Genomic DNA, 13,842 nt, shown 5'->3' with positions numbered 1-13,842 from the left:
TCCAACACTTTTGGGATTACATTTTTTTCCAGGACTTTTCCAGGCCAGGAAATAACAACAATTATTTTAAATTCCAGGACTTTTCCAGGTTTTCCATGACCGTAGGACCCCGGCGTATGATCCCTCCTGGGCGTCGCCTTCGATAAGTGAGTCACGCTCGCTGCCGTCTGTTCACTCTGCCGGATGACTCATCGTGAAAAGTTCCAGAGAAACTTCTGACGACATCGTGCGCGGCGCGTTTCAGTCCTGTTGCCGGTGAGCGGGGTCGTTGGCGTGTGGCGCACGCAGCGCTGTTGTCGGCGTTTTGTAGAACTTGTTACCATTAAATTTATAGACAAGATAAATTAAGAGAGGCGCTGTTATGGCTGTAGCTTTAGGGGGGAACCGTTAATGTAAAACAGCTTGTTGGCATCACTAAATTAGTGCACACACACACACACACACACACACACACTGGAAGCGTTGTGCCACTGGGTTGTTGTGTTAAACAGATCCGGGGCCCGGAGCCGGTCGCGTTTCTCATGTGTTTCATCAGAATTTCTTCTTCACACTTCAGTAAACTAATTTAACATTCGGGTCCCAACACCCGAACACCTGGACTCCTTTATGAAGAAGACTGAACTGAGAGGAGCATTTCATATATATATATATATATAAATATGTAACTTAAATATATATATATATGTAACTTAAATATATATAGAAATATGTAACTTAAATATATATATATATCTAACTTAAATATATATAGTAATATGTAACTTAAATATATAAATATATATTTAACTTAAATATATATATATATATATATATATGTAACTTAAATATAAATAGAAATATGTAACTTAAATATATATATATATGTAACTTAAATATATATATATATATGTAACTTAAATATATATAGAAATATGTAACTTAAATATATATATATGTATCTTAAATATATATATATATATGTAACTTAAATATATATAGAAATATGTAACTTAAATATATATATATGTAACTTAAATATATACATATATATATGTATATACATGTATATTTAAGTTATACATATATTATATATAGATATATATAAGTTACATATATATATATTTAAGTTACATATATATATATATATATGTGTGTAACTTAAAAATATATGTGTAACTTAAATATATATATATATACATATGTATATATATGTCACTTAAATATACATACATATATAAGACTTAAATATATATATATATATATTTAGATCCCGACGGTGTTTACCGCCTCGCACCACCACACTGCTCAAAGGGGCTGAACGCAAACAGGATCATTTTAGCGAAAGGAAGAGGAACTTTAAGGGGCGGAGCTTCAGCTGTTCCCTGACCAGCGCCAGCTGAAACACGCAGCAGGAGGCGGAGCTTACCTGTCTTTGACTCGCCTTCTTCCAGCTCCTTGGCCTCTTCAGCTGTGAGGAGACAAGAGGAGCAATTATCAGTGGGAGGAGCCTCTGAACAGAAGGGAGGGCATTTCATCACACACACACACACACACACACACACACACACACACACACACACAGTCACTTCATCACAAGCCTATATATGGTGAGCTGATGCTTCACAGCTGGAAGGACAAGCAGTTAGTGGTGAGAGAGACAGAGACACACACACACACACACACACACACACACCTTAACCTCCTCTCTTTAGCCTCTTCTCAAAGACAGTAATCATATTAGGCTTTAGCTGCTTGGCTCTCTGTCAACAGGGTTAGGGAGGCAACCCGCTGATGGCTGTCACACACACACACACACACACACACACACACACACAGACAGAGGAGGCTAAAAATAGGTCTGAGACGGGGTATCCAAGCGACTGATATTAATCATTTGACGCGATTATTACAGCCGTTGGAATCGAGACCCGATATTTAGCGTCTGGAACACCAGAATAATCTGATGATAATCTGATGATTTAACCAAATTGAATGTCGAGACAACACGAGCCATGTTTATATTCTCATGCGACATCATCGGCCATAATCCTGTCTGCAGTATGCACACGTGTGTCTATCCAAACGTTGCATTTTAGTCGACAGCAAAGTCAAAATCATCTTTATTGTCAATTTTCCATTTTTGGAAAGTATGTTTATCTCTTTTTTTCCAACATAAAGTGAGTAATAATAATAGTAATAAAGTGATAACGTGCAAACAGTGAACAACGACAACAAAGAACATTTAGACAGCATAAAATGTATAAATTAAGGACTGTAAAAAAAACTTGAGGTCTGTATGATAGCAGCAGTCAAACATGGGCGTGTATATATCCACATATTATGACAAGACTATAGCAAAGCCATTTATTTTGAACTGAAAGTCAACATATTAATATCCTAAAAATTCACAAAAAACACCTCAGAAATCCTCGATATGAACCACTGCTTCACATCGTAAAAACTGTGATGTAACATTGTCATGTTCACCGTCACCGCTCCACAGACACAGGGGGGGGGGGGGCTCATTTAAAGTCAGGCGGAAGACGAGGGCATCCGCGGGGCAGGAAGTGACAGCTGCTTCCTCCGGTACATCCAGAGCGGTGCAGCTCGGAGGTGTGTGGGGGGGGGGGGGGGGACTCGCTGGAGCCAGAAGACGGCTACTGTTCCTCCTCATCCTCATCCTCCTCATCATCCTCGGCCTACACAGAAAGGCGTCCGCTCTGAATCTCCTCAAACGCTGCTGTGACATCACCGTGTATCAAATGTTAAAATAAAAAAATAAAAAAATATTTCAAATGTTGGTAAACCCATTGTTTTTTGGTTTTTTTAAACCTTTATTGAACCAGTTGAGTCCCATTGAGATTAAAAATCTCATTTTTGAGGGTGACCCGGACAAGACAACCTTCATAAAAACCTTTTAAAGAACTTTAAAAAATAAAAATGTTAACACCGTTTAACTTTAAAAAAACAAAATTTCAAAACATTTTTTACGACATTTTAAAACATTTTTTAAAAATATTTTTGAAATCTTTTTAAAAATATTTTTGAAATCATTTTAAAAACATTTTTTAGACATTTTAAAACATTTTTTAAAACATTTTTAAAATAACCCTGTGAATATATACCTGAGGGTTAACTTCAGGTATATAGAATAAAACATGTATATAAATGTCTATTCTTTTAAATTAAACTGCGTGAATGAACATAACAACATTTCCATGACCTTCCAGGCCTAAAATAACCATTTCTTTTCAAATCCAATGACTTTTCCAGGTTTTCCACGACCGCACGAACCCCGTAAATGTTTAAAAAGTGCTCGTAGAAATGGAACAGACGCTGAGAGCACACGCCAGATACAAAGTAATTATGTAAGGAAGGACAGAAGTGAAGGAGGAAAGGTGTCGAGGTCTCTGACATTCGGCTGCTCCACATTCATCGTGACAGGTAAGAGAAATGACTTCCTCCCTTCCTCCTGACCCTCCGACCCTCGCTACCCGGACACGGCGAAGAGAAGAGTCGACTTCAACCCTCGGAAACGGCATTAAAAGATAAAGACAGCCACAATAAAGCTGCCCTTCCTCCGGCTTCCGGCTCTGGGGTGTGTGCAGACACCCAAAAGCCCCGTTTTAAGCCCCTCTTGCACATCTGGATTCACACAGAACGAGACTTCAAGGAGGCGGACGGCGGGTGATCACATGACCCAGACTCCTCCTACTCTACCACGATGAAGAAAAAGGGGCCACACCCCCTCAAGCAGGGTTCATACCCGCGTCGGATATACAGCAAAACTGCTTCAAATAAATATAATGTGGCCCCTGATGTCAGGAGGAGGGGCAAACAATGCCGCTATAATTTATCCTAATAATTCTGATAATTTAATAGCGTTTTTGTTCATTGTTTTTTTTGGGTGACTTTTCTTTCTGCATTGTCGACAAAAAAATCAATACATATAATTTTTAATTATAAAAAAAAATTTGAATTGTTAATAGTTAAAATTATTTAAAACTTAATATGATTGTCTGATTCATATTTTCCGTTTGGTTTTTGTGAGAAAAAAATCGAAGAAAACACTTTAAATAGGGTTCTTACAAATGTTGACCAATGGATTTCCAGGACTTTTCCAGGACTTTAAAACAAATTTCCATCACCAAACTGAAATCTCAGTATAAACATGCAAAATTTAGAAAATGTTGCGCATAGAGAGTGTACGCCGGCTTATATTTTGTGCGTCTTTCTTTAAAAAACATATTAATTATTTCAAACTCTGCGTAAATGAACATGTGATTATAACACATTTCCATGACTTTTCCAAAACTTTTATGATTTAAGTTTTTTCCAGGACTTTTCCAGGCCTGGAAATGACAATTTTAAAATTCCATGACTTTTCCAGGTTTTCCATGATCGTATGAACCCTGTTTAAATCTGTAGACTGCTGCCTAATAGTCTAATTATTGCCATTTTTATGACAATTGCTCATATCCTGTAAGCCTAAATAAGTATATTTATTATTTTTGAACAAAGGTTAAATGTTATTTTTCAAATTTCAAAAAGTGCCCCAATTACTTTTTAAATGCCCCTGGATGAAAGTGGGGCAAAAAATTGCACCCTAAAAAAAATCATGCAAATATGTTGACCAATGGGTTTCCAGGAATTTAAACCAAATTCCCATAACCAAACATTTTGTGAAATCTCGGTGTAAACATGAAAAAGTGTCGTATTAAAACTAACAAAGAGATTTCAAAATCATACATTATAACCGTAAATGACTCAAATGAATGAGGGACAATAGTTTGATTTAAAGAATAAACATTTATACACATGTTTATTCTTTTAATCTAAACTATTGTTTAACCTTTAAACTTGCACCGCTAGTATAAAAGAGCGTGTATACCGGTTTATATTTTGAGCATCTTTCTTTTAAAAAAACATATGAAAAAGTGTAAAATGTGAATTTATAACAACATTTTCATAACTTTCCCAACATTTTTGGGATTAAATGTAATCCTGGAAATAATAACCATATTAATATTCCAGAACTTTTCCAGGTTTTCCATGACCGTACGAACCCTGCTCAAGGAGCCTCTGTTCCCCGGGGGAAGGAACCAATATATCTCTTCTCTCTTTTCCATTTCATCTGATTTCATATGTTCCAGAAGTAGATTTACTCTTCTCCCTGTGAGTCTGTGTCACATCGCCATCTTTATTTATGAACCTCTGCAGACACCAGGATGACCTTTGATTTAAATGTCTCCTCCACTCCGAGTCCATCTCATTACAGCCAGAGCTCTCTCTCTCTCTCTCTCTCCCTCTCTCCCTATCTGTCTCTCCCTCTCTCTCTCCCTCTCTCCCCCTCTCCCTATCTCTCTCTCCCCCTCTCTCCCTATCTCTCTCTCTCCCCCTCTCCCTATCTGTCTCTCCCTCTCTCTCGCTCTCTCTCTCCCTCTATCTCTCTCTCCCTCTCTCTCTATCTGTCTCTCTCTCTCTCTCCCTATCTCTCTCTCTCCCTCTCCCCCCTCTCCCTATCTGTCTCTCTCTCTCCCCCTCTCCCTATCGCTCTCTCTCCCTCTCTCCCCCTCTCCCTATCTCTCTCTCCCACTCCCTCCTTATCTCTCTCCCTCTCCCTATTTATCTCCCCCTCTCCCTATCTCTCTCTCTCTCTTTCTCCCTATTTCTCTCTCTCCCACTCCCTCCTTATCTCTCTCCCTATTTCTCCCTATTTCTCTCTCTCTCTCCCTCTCTCTCTTTCTCCCTATTTCTCTCTCTCTCTTTCTCCCTAATTCTCTCCCTCTCTCTCTCTCTTTCTCCCTATTTCTCTCTCTCTTTCTCCATAATTCTCTCCCTCTCTCTTTTTCTCTCCCTCTCTCTCTTTCTCTCTATTTCTCTCTCTCTCTTTCTCCCTAATTCTCTCCCTCTCTCTCTCTTTCTCCCTATTTCTCTCTCTCTCTTTCTCCCTAATTCTCTCCCTCTCTCTCTCTCTTTCTCCCTATTTCTCTCTCTCTCTCTCTTTCTCCCTATTTCTCTCTCTCCCTCTCTCTCTCTCCCCATATTTCTCCATCTCCCTCTTTCTGCTTCTCTCTCCTCCCTCTCTCTCCCCCTCTCTCTCCCCTCTCTCTCTCTCTCATCTCATTAAAACATTTTTTTTAACTTTCACTCGCGGCGTTTCCTCGCCATATTTCGTTCTCGCCACGACACTAATCCCCGGGCCGGAGTGACGACGTTCTTCTTCCTTGGCGACGCGTCCGAGTCGCCGCCTCTGGACCTCCCTCTGGAATCTCGATGTTCCTCGAGCGACCCGACCCGCTCGTCTCTCTCTCTCTCTCTCGCGGCGCCGCGTTCTCAAAATGATGCTCGTCATCCGCCGGGTGAAGAGTTTAAGGAGGAGTCGTTCTGCATTTTAATGACGGGTTGAAACGGGGTCCCGAGAACACCGATAGGTTGAGCATCCATTATTCATCGCGCTCCTTGAGCTGCGTCTCGCCGACACGTCGTTCCAACAGCTTTTATTTTTTACAGACTGGAGCTCCAAAGAGTTACAACATCTCTCCACGTTCAGTTGTCATAGCGCCGCTAATGGAGGCCCAAAATAACGTTTTTATATCCAACCTTGAGGATTAAAACATGGATTTTCAAGAGAGTCATCAACAATGAACTGTACTCACAACTCGTGAGACGACACACCGGTTGAAAATGTATTATCGGTAGATCCCAGAAGCGTTCCACGCGAATTGCGCTTCGCGAAAAATTTGCTTCATTCGCAAAAAATCTGAGATTTCTTGTTTGTGGGACGTCCTCAACGAGTATGAAGCAGAACGAGTGGTGACTTCTTCATGGCGGATGTAAAGCCACAGAGTAAAGCCACGGAGTAAAGCCACAGAGATAAGCCCCGCCCCCTTTGAGCCCCGCCCCCTCTAAGGCGCGAATGAAGCGAATCATGCGAAAAGCCACAAATAGTCACGCGAGTAAAACTTTTTGTGTGAACGCAGCACAACCTTCTCTCCTCTCCTCTTCTCTCCTCTTCTCTCCTCTCCTCTTCCCTTCTCTCCTCTCCTCTTCTCTCCTCTCTTCTCATCTCCTCTCCTCTCCTCTCCAATTCTCTCCTCTCCTCTCTTCTCATCTCCTCTCCTCTTCTCTCCTCTCCTCTCCAATTCTCTCCTCTCCTCTCATCTCTTCTCATCTCCCCTTCTCTCCTCTCCCTTTCTCTCCTCTCCTCTTTCCTCCCCTCCTCTCCTCTCCTATCACCTTCTCTCTTCTCCTCTCCTCTCCCCTCCTCTCCTATCACCTTCTCTCCGCTCCTCTCCTCTCTTCTCCTCTCCTCTCACCTTCTCTCCTCTCCTCTCCTCTCTTCTCCTCTCCTCTCACCTTCTCTCCTCTCCTATCCTCTCCTCTCCTATCCTCTCCTCTCCCCTCCTCTCCTCTCCTCTCCTCTCCTCTCCTCTCCCTCCTCTCCTCTCCCCTTCTCTCCTCTCCCCATCTCTCCTCTCCTCTCTTCTCATCTCATCTCCTCTCCTCTCATCTCCTCTCCTCTCCCCATCTCTCCTCTCCTCTCCTCTCCCCTTCTCTCCTCTCCTCTTTCCTCTTTCCTCCCCTCCTCTCCTCTCCCCTCCTCTCCCCTTCTCTCCTCTCCCCATCTCTCCTCTCCTCTCTTCTCATCTCATCTCATCTCCTCTCCCCATCTCTCCTCTCTTCTCCTCTCCTCTCACCTTCTCTCCTCTCCTCTCCTCTCCTCTCCCCTCCTCTCCCTCCCTCCTCTCCCTTCTCTCCTCTCCTCTCCCCTCCTCTCCTCTCCTCTCCTCTCCCCTTCTCTCCTCATCTCTCCTCTCCTCTCTTCTCATCTCCTCTCCTCTCCCCATCTCTCCTCTCACCTTCTCTCCTCTCCTCTCCCCTCCTCTCCTCTCCTCTCCCCTCATCTCCTCTCCTCTCCCCATCTCTCCTCTCCCCTCCCCTCACCTCCTCTCCTCTCCTCTCCTCTCCTCTCCTCTCCTCTCCTCTCCTCTCCTCTCCTCCTCTCCTCTCCTCTCACCTTCCCTCCTGGCCTCCTCGCAGCTCTCCTTGATCTTCCTGTGGCAGACGGCGGCGAGGGCGACGAGCAGCACCAGCAGACACAGGGCCAGGCCGACGGTGACCCACAGCGCCACCGGGGGGAACGCGATGTTCTGACCTGAAGCAGAAGGGCAGAGGAAGAGGAGGAGAGGAGAGGAAGAGGAGAGGAGAGCCTCATTATTCACCTCTGGCAGAGCTAAAATAAACCTCCGTCGCCATTATTTCACCATTTGACATGTTTGTTGCTGGTTTTGCATCCTGATGTATCCAGAAGACAAGAAACGCGATGACATCATCCCCGTCATCGTCACCGTCGTCATAGCGACGTCATCTCCGGCTGTACATTTGAATCGAGCCTCTTGCGTCACGTGACCGCGGTACGAGCTTCTTCACCGGCGTCCAATTAAAGACACTCGAGTCGTGGAGCGGCGTCCAGATGGCGGAGTGTTGTCGTTTCACTCCAACGTATTTTATTCCGATTAAATAAATACATATTTTACTGAACTTATTTTGAGGACAATTTGAGATCAAAATGAGTGAAACAGGAAGAAAATGTCAATATTCTGTAGTTTTTGGGGGGAAGAGCAACGAGGTAAAAAAAAAGGAAAATTAAGCAAATATGCTCGGTACATATTTTATTCAAATTCAATTAAAAGAAGTTTTTAGCAAACTTAATTTGAGGACAATTAGAGATAGAAATTAGTGAAAAAGGAAGAAAATGTCAATATTCTGTAGTTTTTTTATGGAATAGCAACAAGGTAAAAAAAAGGAATAATTAAGCAAATATACTCGGTACATAAATAAAATAAATAAATACATATTTTACTGAATTTACTTTGAGGACAATTAGAGATCAAAATGAGTGAAAAGGGAAAAAAATGTCAACATTCTGTAGTTTTTTTATGGAATAGCAACGAAGAAAAAATCAAGCAAATTTGCTCGGTACGTATTTTAGTCAAATTATATAACATATTTTGCTTTTTACTGCTCACTGTTGTATGTCTTTCAGCACAACACTGAACTTTACTTTGAGGACTATTAAAAATAAAAATGAGTGAAAAAGGAAGAAAATGCCAATATTCTGTAGTTTTTTTATGGAATAGCAACGAAGTAAAACAAATTTAATCACGCAAATATGCTCGGTACGTATTTTATTTAAATAAAATAAATAAATATTTTACTGAACTTAATTTGACGACAATTAGAATTCAAAATGAGTGAAAAATTCTGAAAATGTCAACATTCTGTAGTTTTTTGGGGGAATAGCGATACGATAAAAAAAATATATATACTCGGTTAATATTTTACTCAAATTAAATAATAAAAAAAATGTTTTGCTGAACTTAATTTGAGGACAATTCGAGATAAAAATGAGTGAAACAGGAAGAAAATGTCAACATCCTGTAGTTTTTTGGGGGAATAGCAACGAGGTTAGAAATGTTATCACGCAAATATGCTCGGTTCATATTTTACTCAAATGAAATAAATACATGTCATCCACTGTCTTCCAACCCCACACTGAACTTTACTTTGAGGACAATTAGAGATGTAATGAGTGGCAGCGTGTTGGCGAACTGCACGCCGACGAGGAGGAAGAGAAACCGGCCGGCGAGACAAAGAAAGATCTCAGACGCACAGATTTCCCCCGAGTGCTGGGAGCGAACAGAGGGAGAAGAAAAGGAAACAGCATGGCCGCCGCCGAAGAGCTGCGGGGCTGGCGGCAGCACAAACAGGCGTCCTCCCCCTCCGAGAGGGAGGACGCCTGTTTGTGCTCTGGGCAGATAGTAATAATTTTTTTAAAGACTGAAGAATGACTGGCAGTGGAAAGAGGAAAGGATGAAGCCTCTGTGAGGATCCACACCTCCTTCTGGAGGCGATCGATTCTCACGTGAAAATCCATCTGGTGCCGAGGAGCACGAGTACCCCAACGCAGGATGGAGGGAACAGGCCAGAGATGGGAGGAAGAGGAGGAACATGGACTGTCTCCAATGGTAGGAAAGAGTTAGAGTCCCTCGACTTTGAAACAACCCCAAAAATTGCTTTGTTCGCAAAAAATTGGCTTCATTCGCATAAAAATTGGCTTCATTCGCAAAAAAAAATTGGGTTCATTCGCAAACAAATGTGCTTCATTGTCAAAATAATTGCTTCATGCGGAATTTTTTTGGGTTCATTCGCAAAGAATTGGCTTCATTCGCAAAAAATTTGCTTCATTCTCCAAAAATGTGCTTCATTCGTAATTTTTTTGGGTTCATTCGCAAAAAATTTACTTCATTCGGATTTTTTTTTGCTTCATTTGAAAAAAAATGGCTTCATTTGAAAATGTTTTGCTTCATTTGCAATTTTTTTTTAAAATTCAGACTTGGTGGGACGTCCTCAACAAGTATGAAGCAGAACTAGTGGTTAGTTCTTCACGGTGGATGAAGGAGATGATAACTGTTTCCACAGAGTAAAGACACATAGATAAGCCCCGCCCCCTCTAAGCCACGCCCCATCTCAGGGGCGAACGAAGCGAATGAGCCACACATCGTCCTTTTATGCAGTTATTTTTATTCCCCTAATTTAGTTTGTCTGTTGTTTATTATTTTATATTTGTATTTTACCATTTTATTTGTTTTGCCTTGATTCTCCGTGGAGCACTTTGCAAACTCTGTTTTTAAAGGTGCTGTATAAATAAATATGATTATGTTGTGCGCTGTTGTTTTTGGATGGCGATACCAATCTGTCCACCAGGGGCGCCGTTTGGCCTATTTTAAAGGCCTTGATGACCCTGAAATTGTGTCTCTCGTGTTATTATAGACTGAATGCAGCAAAACTACAGAGAAAAATCACTTTTTGATATGAAGTCAGAAACAATGGATACCCCCCCCCCCCCCAGAAAAAAACAGACCTGCCCCTCCCCTTGGGGCCGAGCCCCCCTTCTTTGCCCCTGCTGTCCTCCACTCATATATCTAAACTCCCGTTTTAGATGTCCGTGGCTCTTCGATCAGACGCGTTCCCACGGTTCATTAATTATGCGAGCTTTATGTTTTTAATCTCAATAAGGCTTTTCTTGGTTAAATAACCATGAATTAATATTAGAACTATTTGGTTAAGGAGCAGAAACGGATGAATGAAGAATAAAAGCCTCCAATATGAGAGAAACAATCGATGCGCCGCCAGATCATAAAGTAGATTCTGAGAAACTCTCGACACGCGAGGCGCCGGGAAGAAAATCTGAATATCAAACGCAGAATAAACAAGAGAGGAGGATGAAATGTGGAAAGTCCATCCTCTCTCTCTCTTTCTCCTTCTCCCTATTTATCTCCCTCTCTCTCTCTATCCCTCTATCCCTCCTTCTCTCTATCCCTCACCCTATTTCTCCCTCTATCTCTCCGCCTTCTCCCTCTTTCTTCTTCTCCCTCTCTCCTCCTTCTCCCTCTTTCTTCTCCCTCTCTCTCCTCCTTCTCCCTCTTTCTTCTTCTCCCTCTCTCTCCTCCTTCTCCCTCTTTCTTCTTCTCCCTCTCTCTCCTCCTTCTCCCTTTTTCTCTTTCTCCCTATCTCTCTCCTCTCCCTCTCCCCCTCCATCCCTCTCTCCCACTCACTCCTTCTAGCTCTCCCTCTCCTTCTCCCTATTTCTCTCCCCCTCTCTCTTCCACTCTACCTATCTCTCTCTCCCTCCTCCTCTCCTCCTCTCTCTCCCCCTCTCTTTCTCTCTCCCCCTCTACCTATCTCTCTCTCCTTCGCTGCCTCTCCTCTCTCTCCCCCTCTCTCTCCCATCCTCACACCTCTCCGTTACACTCCGCCTCCCTCAAGGCGAGGCTGATAAAGACGGATGCCGTATCGTCGCCATGGCGGCGGCGCCGGCGGCCCGGAGGCGGGATCAGATTTTTCTTTCCCTCTTTGTTGATGATGTGATTTTGTTTTTCTTCAGAACAGATTTGTCTCTAATGGCTCTCTTTACCTTTCCTCTCTTTCCTCTCTTTCCCCCAATTCACCCTCCGAGAGAGGATGGAGGGGGGAGGATGGAGTGCTGCGGGCCGCGCTGTCACTTTACCCAGAGAGAGAGGCTAAACTTCACCACACACACACACACACAGACTCACACACTCACTCACTCACACACGTACACACGCAAACACTCGCACACACACACACTCTGGTTATTAAAATGTTTCAAATTGTGTGCGTCCACAACAGATATACATAGTGTGTATTACTCATTTCCATTGTGTTATATTAGGATGAAATTACATCTACAAACCAAGAAGGAAGAAATCCAGCCACAACACACACACACACACACACACACACACACACTTACACTCACTCACTCACTTACACACACACTCACTCATTCACTCAATAACACACTCACTCACTCACACTCACACACTCACTTACACACTCACACTCACACACACTCACTCACTCACACACACACACACACACACACACCAGCGTTCCCGTCTGTATTGACTTCTTTCCACTTTTGCTGACTTAATGTCATAAAAAGGGATAAAAGGGCGATAAAAGAATGTTGAGTTTAGTTTAGCTCATCAACTGGACCCCCGTTAGCCGACGCCTTAGCGGCCGCTAATCTTCCTAGGGGGTCCACAGAAAGGACAAACAGTTACACAAATAGTACAGAACAACAAAACATATGAATGAAGTGCAGCGGAGGACCAGGATGTCTGAGCTGTAATTTATACAAAGAGAGATCAGAAGGCTTCTAAAGGGATGGAACATGTCGATATTAAGGGGTTAATGTGGATATGAACCATGTCAGTGGGCATAAAATGACACTACAGTTGTAATTCATATCATTTTTTCGACATTCAAACCGGTTCATATGAGATTCTGGTGTTTGGCTTGTTTCCCCGTCGTCATGTGACACGACTCATCCACCGTGATTCTCTTCACAGGTCCATCAAATCGATTCAGTCGGGACAAATAACACGTCAGAGGTCACGCTGCGTCTCACACACACAACGAGACGCAGTTACAGGATCACCTTCACGATGTAAGAATAATAAAGAAGGCAAATGCAATATAGTAGTCTCCTTAAAATCCAATTTTCAGAAGTCCACATTTGATTGAAACCCTGTTTGCGAGTCAACACAACGGCCCTTTGAGAGGCTGTGAAACGGTGCTGTTGTGTTCTGTTGTTCATGTGATTTGCTGTTGTGCAGTTATGTTGTTGTTGAGCGCCATCAAACCCAGAGCGGGAAACACACTGGGGCAAAGGGCAAAACGGCCCCTAAGAAATGTAATGTTGGCCCTGATGTCAGGAGGAGGGGCCAAACATGCCCCAGAATATCCTCTCATAATTATGATGATTTAATAGGTTTATTTTGTGTTCTTTGTTGTGTGTGTCTTATCTGTGTTGTCTCTACTAGGTACGTACACACACACAAATCTATAAATATAATTTTTGAATTATAAAAATACAAATAAATTAGTTAGAATTGTTAATAGTTGTTTAAAAAAATGTAATAACAATAAATAACCACAAAGAAATAAGAATACAATTGAATATAATTGTCTGATTTATGTCAAAAAAATCTAAGAAAACACTTTGAATCTGTAGACTACTGCCTAATAGTCTTATTATTGCCATTTGTATGACAATTGTTCATATACTGTAAGCCTGAATAAATATATTTATTATTTTTGAACAAAGGTTAAATGTGTTTTGCCTTAAATTTCTGTTTAAATGATCCTGGATTTCAGTCAGTGGGGATAAAATATATAAATACATATCAATATAAATATATATAAATGTACATATATATATATATGTATATATACAAATATATATATATATATACATAAATAAATACAGGA

At 41.8% G+C, this 13,842-nt stretch overlaps 1 protein-coding gene across 1 annotated transcript in view; it reads right to left on the bottom strand.

Moving 5' to 3' along the window:
• The window catches only part of cd276 (CD276 molecule), a 106,568-nt gene that overhangs the window by 18,295 nt on the left and 74,431 nt on the right, over positions 1 to 13,842 (bottom strand). The window contains exons 5-6 of the mRNA XM_056412493.1: positions 8,000 to 8,137; positions 1,406 to 1,447 (exon numbers count right to left, since the gene is read on the bottom strand). Of these exons, the coding sequence (XP_056268468.1) occupies positions 1,406 to 1,447; positions 8,000 to 8,137 (180 nt within the window). The remainder of the gene's footprint in view (positions 1 to 1,405; positions 1,448 to 7,999; positions 8,138 to 13,842) is intronic.

Source organism: Pseudoliparis swirei, chromosome 4 (genome assembly GCF_029220125.1).
Source record: "Pseudoliparis swirei isolate HS2019 ecotype Mariana Trench chromosome 4, NWPU_hadal_v1, whole genome shotgun sequence".
In the NCBI taxonomy this organism is placed as follows: Eukaryota; Metazoa; Chordata; class Actinopteri; order Perciformes; family Liparidae; genus Pseudoliparis; species Pseudoliparis swirei.
This window is presented reverse-complemented; position numbering and strand designations above follow the sequence as displayed.